At 44.9% G+C, this 20,866-nt stretch overlaps 1 protein-coding gene across 1 annotated transcript in view; it reads right to left on the bottom strand.

The window, feature by feature from the left end:
* Positions 1-1,651: 1,651 nt before the first annotated feature.
* Positions 1,652-20,866, bottom strand: part of LOC132577349 (17-beta-hydroxysteroid dehydrogenase 13-like) — a 33,271-nt gene continuing 14,056 nt past the window's right edge. Inside the window, exons 2-7 of the mRNA XM_060247080.1 lie at positions 20,206-20,313; positions 13,063-13,194; positions 10,376-10,482; positions 8,518-8,655; positions 6,281-6,397; positions 1,652-3,202 (exon numbers count right to left, since the gene is read on the bottom strand). Of these exons, the coding sequence (XP_060103063.1) occupies positions 3,094-3,202; positions 6,281-6,397; positions 8,518-8,655; positions 10,376-10,482; positions 13,063-13,194; positions 20,206-20,313 (711 nt within the window). The 3' untranslated portion in view covers positions 1,652-3,093. The remainder of the gene's footprint in view (positions 3,203-6,280; positions 6,398-8,517; positions 8,656-10,375; positions 10,483-13,062; positions 13,195-20,205; positions 20,314-20,866) is intronic.

Here is a 20,866-nt window from a genome sequence, read left to right as displayed (position 1 = left end):
ACTGTGGGATAGCACTAAATGGGGTCTGGAGATCTCTTGGAATTGCAATTGGTCTCCAAACTAAAGAGATCAGTTCCACTGGAGAAAGTGGCTGCTTTGGAGGTTGGGTCTATTGTACAAGGGCTGCCAAGCTCCTGCTGGGGGTGGGGGATCCCCTGGTTTGGGGGGCCCCAACCTACCAACAAGAAGCAGGCCGCTGGAGGGATCCCTGCCCCCAAAGGGCCCCATCATTGCGCGATGTGCCTTGCTTGATGACATAACCCAGAAGTGATGTCATTGCACCGGACGCATCATGTTGGGGATGCTCTAGGATTCACATAGAGTTTTTACCATGAATCCTAGAGTGTTTACCATGAATCCATAGAGTTTTTACCATGAATCCTAGAGTGTTGCACAGCGGTGGAGGGACTTGGCAACCCTACATTGTACCCTGCTGAGATCCCTCCTCTCTTCAAACTCCATCCTCCGCAGGCTCCACCCCCAAATCTCCAGGAAGTTGGCAACTCTATATAAAGCATCAGAGACAAGGGGCCACCATGCTGTTGTGCCTACATAAAAACAGAGACTCAATCAGGTTTGAACTTGCTATGGATTAACAATTCCACCTAAGGAAAACCCAGAACACTGGTGCTAATGCATTGCTTAATGATAGTTCAGGCTGGATGGGGAATTCAATCCAAGGATGTGAACTGAGGGGAGGTAGAGAGAGGGTCGTCAGTTTCACAGTCTCATCCTCACTCTCATAACTGCAGTTGAGAGGATCCTGATATTGCCAACTCTGGTTCCAGAAATACTGGAGATTTCCAAGTTGGGACAGCATTTAGGTACACCCTCCAAAACTGCCATGTCTTTCAGGGGAACGGATCTCTGCAGTCTGTAGACCAGCTGTAATTCCAGAACTCCAGACACCACCTGGAGATTGGCAGCACTGATACCCTGAATTGCCTGGGCAGATGTTATAAACCAGCTGGACATTATTCTTCACATTGGTTGACTTGCTGGGCAGAAAAACCTTCAGTTTCCACTGCCAGAAGGAAGCAATCATTTCTATATGCAGTATTAGAGAAAGAGCACCATCTGCTGAATTTTCTCTGCTATTTATACAAACCAGGACAGAGGGAAGTCTACAGGCACAAAATACGACCTTCTTTCTTTTTTCTGATCAGTGAATCTGGTTCCTGTACACACACAAAGTCATTAATATTGATTAGACTCTTCTACCCCACATACAAACAGGAGGTAAGTGATACTGTTCAAGGGTAATATTGATCTGCACCGTTTCTGAGCCCTTATTTTCTAGGAGATCTTTTATTGCTTGTTATAAAGGACCTAGCATATATGAGAAGCATTTCTTCTCTGGCAGTGTGCAGGGCAATGTGAATCCCATTGTCGACAGCTTGTTAAATTTCATTTATGAGAAACAAGTCCTTTTCCCCACCCGCCACCCACTGAGCATTCCCGGACAACCTTCCTTTCCTGTGCTTTTAACAATTTATGATACCCTGTTTTATTGGAGCTCTTCTTTATACGTACAGGAAACAGCTATCGTCTTTGTTTATATATTGCTCTTAATGGTCTTGTTTTCCTGAGAAATATGTCATCTTTATAATCCCAGATGGATGCATTTTCTGAGAAACCAATGTTCAGTGAATTAATATATAATGGTTTACTGGCAACAAAAGAAGCTTGTAACAGGTACATAGAGGAGTCTGCGGTGTTCATTGAACTCCATTATCACAGGTTGGCTTTTGAAATTAGCTAAAATGATGTACCCCTTTTCATACCTTTAAAGAGTCCTCTTTAGGAAAAGTTTGTTAATTTTAACTGATACAAGGTATTCTGAATGGGAGAAGTCAACCTTATTTTGTCGCAGCCAAAAAGGAACTGAGGGAGAAAGGGGTGCTGTGCCATTGGACTGTGTGACTGTGGGGAGGGAGACATTTACAACAGTTCTAATGGGCATGTGGACATCCCTAAGGATTCTAAGCTAGAAGATCTGCTGTGGCAGGCTTGCACGTGCACAGTCCCCAATGTGGGACTGCACAGAAGACGAAGAGGAACATGCTTTTCATGCACACGGACACACAACACACTTGTAAGCACACATAGACCCAGAGAGGGTTTTTAGCAGTAGAAAAGAGCAAGAGTCCAGTAGCATCTTAAAGACTAACAAAATTTGGTGTAGGGTGTGAGCTTTCATCAGTCACTGCTCACTTCTTCAGGTACTCATCCCCTGCCACAAATTTTGCTAGTCTTTAAGGTGCTACTGGACTCTTGCTCTTTTCTGTTGCTTCTCCCACTCTCAACTGTATTGTAGCTCCAGCCCTTGCAAAAATCTACTTCTTGTTGCAGCATCTGGTACTATAGTCTTATGCAAAGTTAGTCCATATAAACCCATTGATTTAAGTAGGCTTTTACCAATGTAACTATGTATAGGATTACAGTGTTTGTTTGTGTGTGTATGTGTGTTTGTGTGTAAAGTGCCATCAAGTCACAGCCAACTTATGAGGCCCTGAAGGGTTTTTCAAGGCAGGAGGTTTGCCATTGCCTTCCTCTGCATTGTGACCCTGGAATTCCTTAGTGGTCTCCCTTTGAAATACTAGCCAGGGCTGACCCTACTTAGCTTCATTTTATTTTAACTTTGCTTATTGTCCATCTTTCTCAACCAGATTCAAGGCCAATGACAGGATAAAAACAGTGCAGGAAAACAGCGTAACACAATCGGCGAACAATGCAATAGGACTGGGATGATAGAAATCAGTGAACAAGACAAACTGCAGATCACCTAAACAATACAGAAGGTGAATTGCAAGATATGAGATAATGGACTGAAAGCAGGTGATACCTACAATCACAGGTTCAGAAGTATGATTACTTGTTTGGGATTATTTAACAGTCATAGCAAATCAGCGCTAAGCAAAGCATAAGAATATGTTGTGTGAATGAAACATGGGCTTTTTAAGATCCTTCTAGCTCAAAAATTCTGTGTTCTGAAAGTCAGGATCTTCCAAATGTCTCCAAACACACACACTTTGCCTTTCTCAGACCTGATTCCCATTGTCAGCAGCTGGCTCCATTCCACAAACACGGCTGCTAACCATCAGCTAATTTACTTACTCCTTTCATATATCTATCTCTGTAGTTACCAATCCACTCCCTTTCCATTTCTATAAACAATCTGTGAACACGTTCTGGCAGAAACCTGGAAGAAAGATGTAAAAAAGAGGGAAAAGTTACAGTGTCACTGAATGTATTCATTTTTTAGAATCCTTTTCACCCTGCTTTGAGAGCCATTAAAATATTTTTTTTAAGTCATAAAAGGACAAACAGAGAAGCTATAGTCAGTTTGACTCTGCTAACCGGTTTTGGGGCCATCAGCCTTTGAACCCCAACAATTACCAGGCAGAGACTTCTTTGCTCAAAAATCCAAGGTTTATTTGTAAAAAGATAAGGTGCATTTGCAAATGGGAAAGAAAGAGACTTCAGGCTGAACTCTCTCTCTCTCTGTCTTCTCAGCATAAGCTGCTGTTTTTAAAAGCATTTCCCCCCTCCCCTTTTCCTTCTCTGCTCCTGTGGCCAAACCGGCCACGACGCAAGATTCACAATCTAGAGCTACTCCCAAGCGCAAAAGCAACAGCCCCCCTCCCCTTTTCCTTCTTTATGTGAAAGCATAGACACGTACTGCTGCATTACCTCATTTCTACTAACTGGCTAAGTCTAAGTTTCTGTGCCTCTTACTATCTACCTAGCTAGATACACATGCTCAAAGCATAAAACCTCCCGTCTCCCCTGCATTCTGAATTTTTTACCTTTCGGCTCCAAGGCAACTACATTCCTTAGCTTTGAGGCCCCTATAAGCACAGATAAGCAAGCCATCATACAAAAGTTCCTATATATATGAATATTTACATTTGGGGCTTTTCTGAATGAGCCAGACTTTTGGCCTTAATTATTCCAACAACTCTGAAACCCTGGAGCTGACTGATAATTTTTTAAATAATTTATTATAAGAGTTATATCCAGCCTTTCCTTGTGGTTCAAGGCTGCTTACAATAGTAGCCACCTGACATTTGTTAAGATTAAAGAAAGGTAGATCAGGAGTCTCCAACATGGTGCCTGGGGGTGCTGTGTAGGATTACTGGGTGGGTCTCTCCTGGCAACTGGAGGGGATGAAGGAAGACTTATCAGAAGTGGGAGGGAGGCCCAAGTTACATTGCCAGTGATATGGCCACATCATTTCCTGCATGTACTGGAAGTGATATGCTGGGACATTTGGCCAAAAACTCTATGGTAAAAAATGGCTTCTACCATAGAGTTTTGACCCAATACCAGAGTGTCACCTGAACATCACCAATGTGGTGATATCACTTCCAATACAGAGTTTATTCCAGGGTGTTAATTTGGAAAGAAATAAAGAGGTTTGAAAGAAATACAGAGGTTGCAGAGAGCATTTATTAGTCAAATGCAGAAGGCTTTTGCATCTGTTTAAAGAAGAAGTTAATGACTGACTTGCTCCTAATACATGCGCTGAAGAAGAAAAAGACTGCAGATTTATACCCCACTGTTCTCTGTGAATCAGAGTCTCAGAGCGGCTTATAATCTCCTTTATCTTCTAACCCCACAAGAGACACCCTGTGAGGTGGGTGGGGCTGAGAGAGCTCTCATAGCAGCTGCCCTTTCGAGGACAACCTCTGCCAGAGCTATGGCTGACCCAAGGCCATTCCAGTAGCTGCAAGTGGAGGAGTGGGGAATCAAACCCAGTTTTCGCAAATAAGAGTCCGCACACTTAACCACTACACCAAACTGACTCTCTAATACAACAAGAGGCTGATAACCTTGACATGGACAGGAACATCTTTGAGAAAGAATTTGATGAAATGAGTCTAAACTGGGTACTCATCGGATGGACTCTTTTGTAACATTGCACTTCCTTCTTATGTGATAAATAGCTTTATAAGATTTTTGATAAAAGTTTACAATATGCTAGCCAGCATACCACAGTGTTTGGTTGTCTGTTACTCCCAATACACGCCACAGTGACGTTGTCATGCTGCCGGTCATGTAGCTTGGGCCTCCCTCCTGCTCCTGGTAAGTCCCTCCCACCAACCAGCTGATTGGCAGCAGGGGATGGGGCCCAGGGACAGGGGATACCTGACTTCCAGAAGGGGCCTGGCAACTCTAGTGCCATGATGCCTGCTGACATCTTCCCTGGTCCCCACCAGGTGCTTTTAGAAAGTGGGCAGAGCCAAGTGTGGCTTTTCCCAGCAAGGCTTCTGGTATCTGAGAAAGTGAGCAGTGACTCCCAAAAGCTCATCCCCTGCCACTAATTTTGTCAAGTCTTTGCCTGCCACCTACAGGACAGCTATTCAGGCTTTACTGCAGTCTTTCTCAAAATTTTGAAGAAAAACAGATTTGAGATACATCAAAGAAGAGCTGGGGAAACTCTAGAACAGAGGTGTCAAACTCATTTGTTACAGGGGCTAGATCTGACATAGGGTTGCAAGGTCCTCCCCCCCTCCCAGCCACTAGCAGGGGACGGGGGGTGGGCTTAGGTTGTCAGATCCAGACTGGGAAACTCCTGGAGATTTGGGAATGGAACCCAGGAAGGCCAGAGATCTTCATGGGGTGCAATCCCATAGAGTCCACTCACCAAAGCATTTCCCTCCCTAGGGAAACCGATTTCTGTAGCCTGGAGAGGAGCTGTAATTCCAGGGGATCTCCAGTTCCCACCCAGGGGTTGGCATCCCTAAAATGCCACTTTGTCAGGCTGAACCCGACACACCGATGCCAGCAGGAGGGCAGGGACAAGGCAGCCAGCCACGGGTTTTAAAGAAGAAGCTGGGGGGGGGGGGGCTGGGAAAGGAACCCCCCCCCCAGCAGTGACAAGGGAGGCTGAAGAAGAAAGCTGGAGAACAAAGGCTGCACAAACAGGCCTGGAACTGACTAGCATGGAGGCAAGAGAAAGACACTGCAGAGGAGTCTGTGGGGCCAGGGGGACAATGGCCAGAGCAGCAGAAGTTACACAGAGAGAAGACAAAGCACTCAGCAGTCAGGAAGGGCCAAGTTGGCTCCAAGAGAACCATGTTGCCAAGGGGGGATGGCACTAAGGGACTAGGGGCACAGAGGTCCAGGGGCTCTTTTATGGGGACTAACAGGGCAAACTGTGTAAAAAGAAAAGAACAGAAAAGTGTGCCCAAGGATGAGCATGGTAGGGTGACCCCTCCTGGTCAATCCATAGGGGAAACCCCCAGTCTGAGGCCACAAAGAACATGACACTCACCTGAACATTATCATTAAGAATTTTGCGGGTAGTGGAAGAACAATCATTTTCTGATTAGTCAGTATTCCTTCCATCAGTTTATTAACAGTATACTCCGTTTCTAAAACAGGAATAGTTCTGCAGTTAAATGAAAATAACAATAACAATTTATATACAGTATATACACCTGTATGTTTCTAATATATACACACAAGCTCTCACATGCCTAAAGTTCTGATATTTGGGATGAATTAAAACCTATGCTATGGATATTAATGGGTGGAACTGCTGAGCCACAGTAGCACTGGGGTCGCTGGGCACCCGGGAATTATGCTGGTACTGCTGGGTACTCTGCACATCGCCCTGGTTCCACTGGCCTTGCAAATATGCCCCCCCCTTCAGTTTCTACTGCAAAGATTCTCTGGTTTGACTTTAGTCCTTTTGAAAAAATGGAGGATGGGGGCATCTTCTTTAGGGGGGTAGTGAGTTTCTTAACATCCAGTGTGGTGATGTTTGTGAGCACCATTTTGTGATGCTTTGGCTAGTGTTAGTAAAAGTTAGAATAAAGGCGGATTCCTAGCTCTCAAAAATGACTTGTAGATGTTTGAGACAGTCATCTCTTGGGCTTCTAAATGGAGAACAAAAGCCCTCCCAAGTGCCAGCTCAGATCACGAGTGCTGTGATGAATTTTTTTTTTTTTTTTGCTGACAAGTCACGGCTGACTTAAGGTAACCCTGTAGGGTTTTCAAGGCAAGAGATGGTCAGAGGTGGTTTGCCATTGCCTGCCTCCACTTTGCCTTGCTTAGCTTCTGAGATCTGATGAGATTAGGCTGTCCTGGCACTATCCGGGTCAGGGCTAGGCTGAGAGTCACGTGACTGGCCCAAGTTCACCCAGCAAGCTTCTATGGCACAGAGTGGGGATTTAAACACGGATTTCCCAGGACCTAGCCCAACACTTTAAGCACTACACCACACTGGCTCTCACGGTGGACTAGCATGTTGGAATTTGATTTTTTTTTTTTAGTGGCATGATTATATATACAAAGTTAAATAAAATATTTTTTCCACTGTCTGCATTTCTTTTCTGGCCATAAAGTTGGGGTCCAGGGCACTTTTTAACAGGGTTGGATCTAGGGGGGGGGGGCAGAGGGGGGTGCTTGCCCCAGGTGACACTTGGAGGGGGGGGTGTCAAATTGGGTATGGAGTCCATTCTATTCTATGGGCCCATAAGGTAGAATGGCCCCATAAGGGGGCACCATTTTTTAATGTTGCCCCCCCCCCTCAAAAACCATGTAGATCCGGTCCTGCTTTTTAAGACCCAACCTTGTTCTGCTGCTTCAGACCAACATATCTACCCACCTGAATCCATTTTCTGGCCATTGTTATTATTTGTTTTATTTCATGATTATTACTGAAAATGATTTTGTTGTATAGTGGAGGGGCCCTCACCTGTATTGCCCCAGCCTAGCCTGATCTCATTCAATCTCAGAAGCAGGCCTAATGTGGAAGCAGGCAATGGTGAAACCACCTCTGAACATCTCTTGCCTTGAAAACCCTATGGGGTTGCCATACGTCTGCTGTGATTTGACAGCAAAAGAAAAAGAGGAAAGGGGAAGTGTTAAAAATTATCTACTCCAGGTGCCAAATATGCTAGTCCACCCTGAATAGGAGCCCCATGGTGCAGAGTGGTAAGCTGCAGTACAGCTCTGCTCACAACCTGAGTTCAATCCTGGCAGAAGCTGGGTTCAGGTAGTCGGCTCACAGTTGACTCAGCCTTCCATACTTCTGAGGTTGGTAGAATGAGTACCCAGCTTGCCAGAGGTAAAGTACAGATGACTGGCAAACCACCCCATTAAAAAGTCTGCCAAAAAAATGTCCTGATGTGATGTCACCCCATGGGTTGGTAACAACTCGGTACTTGCACAGGGGACCGCCTTTACCTTTTTAGCACACCCTGATAAGCCGAGAGAGAGAGAGACACCCTGATAGTCTTGTGTATCCAAACATTTGCCAATTTCTCAGAGCGAGACTTCTCTGCCTTCCCTCTCCTACTGCTGAGCTCCCTACATTTTTTTTCCAGTGGGGTAGGCAGACCCTCAGCAGCAGCATAGGGGGCCAAGTGGGGATTGCAGTGGAAGAGGAGGATCAGTGAGAATGCAGTGCTTCACCTTTCACAAATGGAAATGCTAGGAGAACTTTATGGAAGGCTATGAGCTAGTGTTAGCAATGAGATTTTTAGACCTCTCTGCTGTACTTACTTGGGAAGTAAATCCTTCACAAAGCCAGTGTTAATAAAAAACGGACAGAGACATGTCGTCTTGATTCCATCCTTTCCCAAAAAATATAGTTCTTCTGTCAGAGAGAGATGAAATCCAACAATGGCATGTTTGGATGAGCTGGGGAGCGGGGGGATAGGAGAGAAGGAAAGTGAGAAATTGCTTAAGGAAATATTAATTCTTGGTCACTGTGTAAGCTGTGGCCACGCTGGGAATTTTGAGAACTGATAGTACCACCACAAAATGGTCATCACAGAGCTCTGATCAATCAACATGTTGGGAGGTTCTAGGCTGAGTGCCCGCTATAGTAGAGGAACCTGTTTCTACACAGTCTGGGGTGTACCCAGGATTTTTCTTAGGTCAGGGGGCTTTTTAAAATTCAGGGGCACTCAAATTTTTAAAAAGCCCCCTGACCTAAAAAGACAGGACTGGCAGGCTGGGTCTTCCCACTTCTGGCAGCCGGCCAGCTGCAAGAAGCATAGAGAGCTGCTGCCTTTCACCCGCCCAGGGCTTTATTTTTGTAGCAGGAACTCCTTTGCATATTAGGCCACACACCCCGATGCAACCAATCCCCCAAGAGCTTACAGGGCTCTTATTACAGGGCCTACTGTAAGCTCCAGGATTATTGGCTGCATCAGGGGTGTGTGGCCTAATATGCAAACGAGTTCCTGCTACAAAAAAAAGCCCTGCACCCGCCCATCCTGCTCAGCTGAGCTAGAGGGGAGAGAGAGGCAGGGCTGGCTCAGGGGCCCTGAGTTGGAGGCCTCCTCAAGAAGTCAGGGGGCAGGACCCCAGAGGCCCCCCTGTAGACACAGGCCTGCTACAGACAAAAAAGTGCACCTTCTGGCCTGGTCTGAAATCCCACCTAGTGGAGAAAAGCCAAAGCTGAAACTTTGCTTTGGGGAATACACATTTTGGGGGAGAAGGTGGGTACTGTGGCACCCATGGGAGCCACATTTAAGTCCACAGTTTTATCCCCTTCTGCCCTGGAACCAACTGCCACAGAGTCTTCGGCAAAGCTCTTCCTCTAAGTGTCTCAGCAGCTCACCCTAGCCCTGTACACAGTCCCTTGGCATGCTGAATGAATGTACAGAGAGGACAGGTGGGCATTAGCGTACTGGCCCTGCCTTCCACCTGTGAATACTGGCTCTGTCTGGAAGAAATATCTGGGTGTACGCTGCCTCCCTGTGATTAACAACATTTGGAAAACAGCATCACAAAGAGGGGGGCTTGGTGAGTGTGCCTTCCATTCCTCCCCCACTCATTCCTGTCCCATCTCTTGTGGCTCTTTTGGCACTTGAAAAGACATGGGTGGGGGGGAAGAACACCACACTGTGGGTCTGTTCTGGATTGGGACCTCATGGTATTTAGAAAGCCTGGAAGGCTGGCATCCCTAACTGCAGTGTGTGAGATGGCATTTGGGCCGCTGAATGGTGCCTTACAGTCCAAGCACACTACATCTGTTTGTCCCCCTGTAACTCAGCTATGGATAGAGGAGGTGTCTGAATTTTGTTACTGTGGCAAATCACAGTAACAAAATTCTAATAAGCTACCCTTGGAAGGCACAGGGATTACACGGGAATAGTGATTGTCAGAGTTCAGTGTTGAAGGACTGTGATTGCCCATCCTTATCTTATAACTGATAATATCACCCCACACTAGACTGGATCCTATGGCAGTATCCTGATAACAGCAACGCCACAAGCAGAAGACTATTCATGGATCAGGGAATGGCACTTTGCTGTATGGGGAGGCCCCCCACAGAGGAACAGATCTGTGGGATACAACCTACTGAGTCTGAATTTGTTGCCAGAGTGTATGACAATCAGGTAATACATACGCATAAGTCACCATGAACGGTACACCTACAGAACCAGCAAGCGAAGCAATTGTGACGATATGGCCGTGGTTCATTTCCATCATTGCTGGCAAGAATGCTTTCACTGTCTTGAAAACAATTAAAAGTAAAACGAAGAAGCAAATGTTAGAAGCCAAATTCGAGGAAGTTTTCAATCAGAAATGGGTCTGTTCCCAATCATTTGTTTGTTTTAGATCCAGGTGGGCAGCCATGTTGGTCTGAAGCAATAGAACAAAGTAGGAGTCCAGTAGCACCTTTTAAGACCAACGAAGTTTTATTCAGAATGCATAAAGTTTTATTTCATATGCATGCATACTTCCTCAGACAATGGAAGAATAGAATAGAATAGAATAGAATAGAATAGAATAGAATAGAATAGAACAGAACAGAACAGAACAGAACAGAACAGAACAGAACAGAACAGAACAGAACAGAACATCTGGTTGTTTTGATGTGCAATCTATACTCTGAATGAGAGGCTACTGTTAGGACAGAATATGGAGAAACAGAATGGTTTCCACTTGACAAAGTTGCCAGATGAGGATTATTTTTATCTCACAGTCTCTTCACTCTATATGTGGATTGTTTCGTAAGGAAAACTGGATTCAATTTAGGTGAAGTTGAAGTGAAAAGTGACAGAATGGACATTAACAATTTGAGATATGCAGATGACACCATATTACTGGCAGAACATAGTGATGACTTGAAACAATTATGGTTAAAGCAGAAAGTGCAAAGCAGGATTACAGTTTAGCATCAAGAAGATACAAGTAATGACTACTGAGGTCGACAGTGAAGAAATTCCTTGGCTCCATCCTCAACCAAAAGGGAGACTGCAACCAAGAAATCAGAGGAGGTTGAAGAAGAAGATATTGGATTTATATCCCGTCCTCCACTCCGAAGAGTCTCAGAGCGGCTCACAATCTCCTTTACCTTCCTCCCCCACAACAGACACCCTGTGAGGTGGGTGGGGCTGGAGAGGGCTCTCACAGCAGCTGCCCTTTAAAGGACCTCTGCCAGAGCTATGGCTGACCCAAGGCCATGCTAGCAGGTGCTTCCAGAAGAAGAAGAGATTAGATTTATATCCTGCCTTTCACTACCCGAAGAAGTCTCAGAGTGGTTAACAATCTCCTTTCCCTTCCCCTCCCCACAACAGACACCCTGTGAAGTATGTGGGGCTGAGAGAGCTCTAATAGAAACTGCTCTTGAGCAGAACGGCCCTGAGAGAACTTGTGGCTGACTCAAGATCACATCAGCAGGTGCATGTGAAGGAGTGGGGAATCAAACACTGTTCTGACTCCACGCACTACACCAAACTGGGAAGAGCAGCCATGAAGGAACTAGAAACAGTCCTCAAATGTAAGGATTATGGTGCGTGGGTGTGAAAGTTGGCCAATGAAGAAAGCAGACAGGAAGAAAGTTGATTCATTTGGAATGTGGTGTTTTACAAATACCATGGGCCACCAAAGAAGACAAGGGTGTTCTGGATCAAAACAAGTGAATCATCTGTTGTATAGAAATACCTGACGAAATCTACCCTAACAGTATGGTGACAGAAGAATTATATGCTAGGCAAACTGATAAAAGAAAACAGCACTATTCCAAAGAGAATTACATCCTTCTTAACTGATTGGAGTGAGTGCAATTAGATAAGTATAACTCTGTTTAGGACTGAGCTGAAAAGATAGCATAATTAGGTGAGGGTCAAAATGGATATCATATTCTTGTGTTAATACTAAATTGAAAGTAATATCAAATTTTAAAATGCTATGGGAGAACTAGTATAAAATGTTCTTTAAATGGTACATCATACCTAAAGAAATGGCAAAAACTAACAAAAGCTACAATGCCAGGCATTGGAAATACAAAAGTACAGATCCAACATTCTATCATATTGTGACTGTGACAAAACAAAACAAATTGGATAAAGATTCATGAAGAAATACAAAAGATATTAAAAGTTAACTTCCTGATGAATATGCCCAGAATTGGTTGACTGGAAAAATAAACTGATTATATGACAACCGCAAAGCTAACATCTTATTTGCACAACAGACCAGTTTCAGAATTTCAAGAAAACTGAATCCATTTTTAAAAATATATTGATCAAAATCAGGGTGGAAAGCTTTAAAGATTAAAATAAGAATAAAATGATAAAGTCCAGAATGATTAAGAGACAGCACTGAGCAACATATCCATAATGTTTATGTTTACAATGACCTAATGTCAGAAAGGTTAGAAATGTTTGGAATGAAAGAGTAATAGAAAATAGATCAGATCAAAACAAAAATATATACAAATTACTTATATATATATATATTTGTACCTAACAAAGTAAGATCTGTTCACTGATTTTATAGATGCAAAAATGTTGTTAGTTACAATTTATTAGACAGTATTGATTATTATAAATGATGGGTTTTTTATTTATTGATATATATGCTCTTGTTGATCAAATATGACTGTCGTATATAAATGAAACATTGTAGTATTTCTATCTTATCTTTTTTCAATGTTTGTATTGTTTATATAAAATAAAAATATCAATATGGAAAGAAATATCAAATTTATAAAGTCACATTTGGCATATCCTACATATAATATGTATGATTATAACATGGCATTAGTAATTCTTACAATACAGGGAAAGCTTTGCGTTACATACTTACCCAGTAGTGAGCAAGAAGATTAACGTCAATTATGCTCTGGATCTGTTCATCTGGGACTGAAAGAAAATGTCCTGTAGCTATCACTCCAGCATTATTAATCAAGATACTGATATCTCCAATGTCTTTTTTCACCTATAAAATTAAAAAAATCCATAGGGACTGAAAATTCAGACAGAATTAAGATTCAACTCTTTCTTGTTACAGGGATACTGACAATTTATCTCAATGTGATGGTGACAGCCGGGGGGGGGGGGGGGCAGGGTTCACATTACTCTAAATATCCACTTGCTTTACCTGATGTAAATGTGTTTTTTTCTTGTGTTCACCAGGCCCATAGCCAGGATTTCAAAGGTCAGGGGGCATAAATAGTCTGGGGCACTTAGTGGCCCCCTCCCCCTGCTTCCCCTGCTGCCTCCTACTGCTGCTGGGACCAGGGTATACAACAGAGCATCTGTTCTTCCCTTCCCTCCTACTCCTTCCCTCCTTAAAAGAAGATGATATTGGATTTACACCCCGCCCTTCACTCCAAATCTCAGAGTCTCAGAGCGGCTCACAATCTCCTTTATCTTCTTCCTGACAACAGACATCTTGTGAGGTGGGTGGTGCTGAGAGAGCTCTGACAGAAGCTGCTCTTTCAAGGACAACTCTGCGAGAGCTATGGCTGACCCAAGGCCTTTCCAGCAGGTGCAAATGGAGGAGTGGGGAATCAAACCTGGTTCTCCCAGATAAGAGTCTGCACACTTAACCACTACACCAAACTGGCTCTCAATTGTGTGGGAGGCCAGCACTGGCTCCTGCTGCCCATCCTGCATGATTTAAACAGCCCTACCTCTCCCCTGCTGCTGCCTCCCGAGTGGTGGGGGGAGAGAGGGAAGGTCAGGGGCACCCTGTCAGGAAACTGGAGGCAGGGCCTCCACAGGCTTCCCTGTGGCCACAGGCCAGGTGTTCACACAATTTTGAAAACATCTCATACCTAGGGTTGCCAATCCCCAGGTGGGGGCAGTGGATCCCCCTGTTTAGAGACCCTCCTCCCGCTTCAGGGTCGTCAGAAAGCGAAATGTCTGCTGGGAACTCTGTTATTCCCTATGGAGACTTATTCCCATAGAAAATCATGGAGAATTGATCAGCGGGTATCTGGGGCTCTGGGGGGGGGGCTGTTTTTTGGGGTAGAGGCACCAAATTTTCAGTATAGCATCTAGTGCCACTCCCCAAAATACCCCCCAAGTTTCAAAAAGATTGGACCAGGGGGTCCAATTCTATGAGCCCCAAAAGAAGGTGCCCCTATCCATTATTTCCTTTGGAAGGAAGGAATTGAAAAGGTGTGCCGTCCCTTTAAATGTGATGGCCAGAACTCCCTTTGAAGTTCAACGATGCTTGTCACAGCCTTGATCTTGGCTCCACCCCTAATGTCTCCTGGCTCCACCCCCAAAGTCTCCTGGCTCCACCCCCAAAGTCCCCAGATATTTCTTGAATTGGACTTGGCAACCCTACTCATACCTTCTGCCGTTTCTCCCCTGTTCCTAATAAAACTGGATTTGGGGGGGGGGGGGGGGGATGAGGGGAGAGAAGTGAAATTTGTTTGCAACAAAGCCTCTGCTCTGTAATCTGGACTACATATTTCTCCATTGGTGACTTCTGGCACAACCTAACCACCCAGAAAGGGCAGGCTGGTGTGGGTTTTTTTAAAAAAATTGCATCTCAATGGGGAAATGTTTCAGCAATCAAAGGTGCTTAAATTGAAGCAGCTTCCTCTTCTCTCTCTCTCTTGCAGTGTTCTTCATACACACACACATAAATTAATTAAAAATTACAAAGACGCTTTAACCTTAAGAGTGTGTCAAATACCATTTCAAATGAAGGTTATCAAAGCTTTGCTTCTTATGCACCATTATTACATTCCTGGAGATCTTATCCCAAATCCAATCCCATTCTTGTTGCAAAATATGACTTTTGCTAACATTTTCTCCTTTACCCTTATAATCCTTTGCCTTAAACTGTAAATTAATCAACATTATGTCACCAATGAGTCTTTATATGCCAACCATTCTAATAACAACTTAGACTAATTCTGCAGGCGTCACGTTTCCCTGAGCCTGGACTTCTATTCATCCTCCACTTTCCCTGGTCTCTGCAAATGAATTAGCCCTCCCCAGGTGCAAAAGCCCTCTCTTGTCGTGCAGCATCCAGCATCGTAATCCTCTGTTTCTGGGAAGTTTTTCAAATCCCAGCATTCAACCTGCACCAACCTAGAGGGGAAATTTTTGTTCATCCTGTGTTTTTCAGCCCTTGGTATGCCCTCCCCTCCCCTCCACATTTGCAATTTCCACCCACCAAGCTCACTTTATTGTGGAACAGTTTCTGGATTATTAGCTCATTGTTTCTGATACTAAGGCAGGGGTGGCCAAACTGCAGTGGCTCTTTCACACATATTGTGTGGCTTTCAAAGCTTCCACCACTCCATCGGCCAGTTTAGAGGAGGCATTTGTGTCTTTAAATCACTTATCCAAGCCAAGCCAATTGGCAGCTTGAAAAATGCATTTAAAGTTAAAGTTGTTTTTTCCCACCTCTCTCCCCTTCCCCATCTTCCTTCCTTCCTTGTTTCCTTCCTTCCCTCTCTCAAACATCTGACGTTTATTCTATGTGGCTCTTACATTAAGCAAATTTGGCTGCCCCTGCTAAGGGCTTTTCTGCTGTTCACTATAGCAGATAGTCAGGGCTGGATTAAACCCTGTGGAGGCCCCTAGGCAGTCACAATCTCAGGGGCCCCCTTGCAAATTATCTCAGAGTTGGAGCACCTGCCCCACTGCCTACGGTCCCCACTGCAGCCTGAAGGCACCTTCTCAAAAGCCTCTTTGATGAAGCTGCAGGGGAGAGGCAGAGACAGGCAAACTTGGTGATGACACCAGCATCAGCCGCACCAGGCAAGTCAGGCAAAGAGCAGCTCAGTTTCTGGCTGCGTGTGCAGGCTAGGAGGGCTGCAAGCAGGGGGAAAACCGGGGGAGAAGCTGGCCCAGGGCCCCTAAAGGCATGGGGGCCCATAGGCCAGTGCCTATGTGGCCTAATTGTTAATCCGGCCCTGCAGATAGTGCTGTGACCACACATGTTAGCTTAAAGTGCCTACCTAGTAACCACAAGGTTGTATGATAGAATCCTAGGTGGGATGCTGGTAGGGTGGTTTTTTAAAACTTTTTTTGCATTTGAATCCAATTTTGGCCATTATAGCCTGCTCAGCAGCCTGCATTCCTCCAAAAAAATGCATTTTAAAATGTGGCTGACAATCCACGATTTTAGGTCGCTCCTGCAATGTTTGCAGTAGGATTTAGCATGTTCGGGGTAGGATGGAGAGTCTGCCTGCCAAAGATCTGTTCAAAAATGCTTATTCTGCCTCATTTTGCCTTATTGAAAAGAGAGATTCCCAGGCGACACTTTCATGCTCATGACAACCAAACATTCGGTTTGGATTCCTCGAAGCACCAATGTCCACATACATAAACACACACACAGAGACACAATCTATGATGGGGAAATTGCAGCAAAAATATGCAACTTCTAAATGAGACAGAGGAGGGCAGTAAGTGGGGTCAGCACATATGGCAGGCTGATGACCCCAAATGGTGGTGGGGAGGAAAAATAGGTCATGTCGCAGACTCGCTGCATGAGGGTAGGCGGCTTTGCCCTCATTCAAATAGACTGTGGAATTCAATCAGTGGGTTGGGCAATGAGAAAGAAGCCCTGGTGTGAAGCAAGTGAAGCTAATTCAAAGCTTCGCAACTTGCAGCTAATATGAGGTAACACAGTACTGTGAAAAAGGTCTTAGTTTTGCCTCAGCTTCATAAACCTTTAGACATTATTGCTTGTGTGACAGATCTCAGCTGGAGGCAGAGTTATTACCTGGAGCAAAAAGAGATACCTATCAGACAGGCTCCTTGAGAGAAACAAGGGTGTAAGGCAGGGGTGGCCAAACTGTGGCTCAGGAGCCACATGTGGCCCTTTCACACATATTGTGTGCAATGTTCCCTCTAAGCTGCAGAGTCTTGTGAACAAAAATTCTTCTTTGTGAGCTACTGGTATTAAAGTTGTGAACTACTGGCATTGTTGCTGTGAGCTACTGGCATTGTTGCTGTGAGCTACTGCATAAATTATTGTGCTCTATGGTCCTCCTTCCTGAGCTAAGCCAAAAATGTGTGAGCTGGAGGCTAAAAATCTGTGAGCTAGTTCATGCTAACTCAGCTTAGAGGGAACACTGATTATGTGGCTCTCAAAGCCCCCCCACCCCATCAGATGGCTTGGAGAGGGCATTTCTCTCTTTAAATCACTTCTCCAAGCCAAGCCAGCTGACAGCTTGGAGAATACATTTAAAGTTAAAGTTGCTTTCTATCCACTTCTTTCCCCTGCCTCCCCTCCATCTATTTGCCTGCCTTCCTTCCTTCCTTCCTTCCTTCCTTCCTTCCTTCCTTCCTTCCTTCCTTCCTTCCTTCCTTCCTTCCTTGTGGCTCTCAAACATCTGATGCTCATGTCTTGCAGCTCTCAAACATCTGATGTTTATTCTATGTGGCTCTTACGTTAAGCGACTTTGGGCATCCTGATGTAGGGTGACTGCTTAAATTGTCAGGGGCTCTGAAACCTTTCTGTCACAAGGGAGCTCAAAAATAAAACAATATAAACAGTGGAACGTATAGTTACTTAGGAAGAGGTCTTCGTATCCCTGGCTACTGACTTGGCTACCAAGAGTGTTCATGAGTGTACCACCAGTAAAAGATGGCTTTTGTGGTTTGGATGCAGAATGTGGGAACAGAATGTGCATGGAGACAGAAATCCTGGAGGGACAAGTGCCCTTTGGCTGCCAATTTGAGATGGGAAAGTCTTCTGTCTCTGCCCTATCTGCCTGTAGACTCTGCTCTCAGCAAATAAACAACAACAGTGGCACAATATAGAGGTAGTACTGGCAGTGAACTATGCTGTGTGCTGCCAGATGTCAATAATTGACATTACACCTATGGAGATAAACATGTTGATTAGTTGATGTTGCTAGTTGATTAGAATGCTGTCTTGTTTTTCAATCATGAGGCTACAAAGAGGTTAAGAACATAAGAACATAAGAGAAGCCATGTTGGATCAGGCCAGTAGCCCCTCCAGTCCAACACTCTGTGTCACACAGTGGCCAAAAAACCCAGGTGCCATCAGGGCATAAGAACCTAAGAGAAGCCATGTTGGATCCGGCCAGTGGCCCCTCCAGTCCAACACTCTGTGTCACACAGTGGCCAAAAACCCCAGGTTATATCATTCGAAACTACAACTTCAGATTGGGGTAGATGATATACACACAAGGTCCCAGGTTCAATTCCCAGCCCTTCCAGTTATAGCATCTCAAGCAGCTGGAACTGGAGACCCACTCCCCGAACCCCAGAGAGTCACGTCCAGCCACCTCCGAGTCAAATAAATACATAGTCTGATGGAATTGGTTTAAATCTCTTCTTAACCTCCCTCCTCATTCCCAGTATCCTATCCCTCACTACAGGTCATGGCTGTATTGAACAGCTCACCCACCAACAATTCAACATAGTTGTCTTCCATGTTTTGTGACTGTCTGAAGAAAACCTACCTCAGCTTACCGACACTAGGCTGGAAAATTCCTGGAGATCTGGGGAAGGGATCTCAGCAGGGTATGCTGCCATGGAGACCACTCCCTAAAGCAGCTGTTTTCTCCAAGGGAACTAGGGCTGCCAAACTCCCACCGGGGGTGGGGGATCCCCCAGCACAAAGCAGGCTGCTGGGGGTATCTCTGCCTCCCACAGAGTGCTCTGCACCATGACATCTCCCGGAAGTGGGGATGCTCTAGGATTTGTGGTATAGAGTTTTACTGTGAATCCTAGAGCATCTGCGGAGCAATGTGCCTGGCGTGATGATGTCACTTCCAAGTGATGTCATCATGCTGCGCACACAAAGTGCATGTGATAGAGGAGTCCCCCGCCAGAGCAGTGGTGGGACTTGGCAACCCTGAGGGGAACTGATCTCTGTTGTCTCGAGATTAGTTGTAATTCTAAGAGATTTCCAAGGCCCACCTGGAGTTGGGAACCCTACGTCACCTCCAAAAACACTCTGAAATGAAATTGCCTGTGCAGAACACCAGTTCTCTAGATAGCTTTAGACCTATAACTTTAGGACTCTAATCCTAATTTACTAAGAATGTCACTATAATGAGAACCTTGGTTCCTTCTTCTGAGAATGTCAGCTCTAATAAGATGTCTGATCATCAATGATGATCAAGTCTAAACAGAATCTCCATGGTCTGAGGCTGAGCCACTGTACTTCTGAATGCCAGTTTATGAGGGCATCAACAAAGGAGGGCTCCGGCCTGTGTGCCCTGCTGTTTGGCCTTCTATGGGCATTAGCTGGCTACTGTGGGAAACAGGATGCTGGGACTCAGTGAATCTAGGGGTGGAATTCTAGCAGGAGCGCCTTAGCCGCACACCCCTGATGTAGCCAATCCTCCAAGAGCTGACAAAAAAGAGCCTTGTAAATTCTTGGAGGATTAGCTACATCAGGGGTGTGTGGCCTAATATGCAAATGAGCTCCTGCTAGAATTCCACCCCTGAGTGAACCATTGGGCGGATTCAGTAAGGTTAATTTTATGCACCTATTACCATGATTCTCTTTGTCCAAGCACTTACATTTCTGCTTCAAAGATATTTGCAGCCTTACCCTGAAAGGTTTGAGCTGGGATCTCTACACGTTCACACAACATGGGGCAGTCCTATGTAAAGTTACTCTGGTGTAACTAAGCCCACTGATTTCATAGGATTCCATACTTATTTGGGGATTGCCATTGCATTCTGTGGGGATCAATGCTAAGTACACATGCACAGAGCTGAAAGTGGGACACCTCTGAAAAGCAATGAATGAAGGAGTTCAATAGAGACCACCGACCTATCAATATCAATATAGTCTACACTGACTGGTAGCTGCTTTCCAATGTCTCAGACTCAGGCAGAGGTCCTTCACATCACATCCTACCTGATCCTTTCAATGGAGATACTATAGATTGAACCTGGAACCTTCTGAATGTTCTACCACTGAGCCATGGCATCTTCTATGGTGCCTGAGAAAGGGAAAGGGTCTAGATCTGTGAAAATGACATCCTACCTCATCTGCAGTTCTGTAGATTTCCTCCCTCTTCTGACAATTCACCACGTACGTATGCACGACAGCACCCAGCTTTCTGCATTCATCTGCTGTTTCTTCAACGCCATGCTACATGTAAAAAGCAGAGAAACTTCCATAACCCACAGGCATGGTGACCAGTCAGAAGGAAATCACCTTGTGTTTCACAGACTCCAGCAAACCTTTTGACTATGTGGATCATGAAAAGCTATGGCTGAAATAGGATGTTCCACAGCATCTGATAGTTCTGATGTGCAATCAATACTCTGGACAAGAGGCTACTTTTAGGACAGAATATGGAGACAAAATTTATTTATTTATTTAATTGGATTTATATCCCGCCCCCACCCCCCGTTGAAGCAGGCTCAGGGCGGCTCACAACATAAGAATATAAGACAAGCCATGTTAGATCAGGCCAATGGCCCATCCTGTCCAACACTCTGTGTCACACAGTAGCAAAATTGTTATATATATATACACACACACACACACTGTGGCTAATAGCCACTGATGGACCTCTGCTCCATATTTTTATCCAAACCCCTCTTGAAGGTGGCTATGCTTGTGGCCGCCACCACCTTCTGTGGCAGTGAATTCCACATGTTAATCACCCTTTGGGTGAAGAAGTACTTCCTTTTATCCG

The sequence above is a fragment of the Heteronotia binoei genome, chromosome 9 (assembly GCF_032191835.1).
Source record: "Heteronotia binoei isolate CCM8104 ecotype False Entrance Well chromosome 9, APGP_CSIRO_Hbin_v1, whole genome shotgun sequence".
NCBI lineage: Eukaryota > Metazoa > Chordata > Lepidosauria > Squamata > Gekkonidae > Heteronotia > Heteronotia binoei.
The sequence above is the reverse complement of the archived record's forward strand: the minus strand, read 5'-3'. Positions and strand labels throughout refer to the sequence as shown.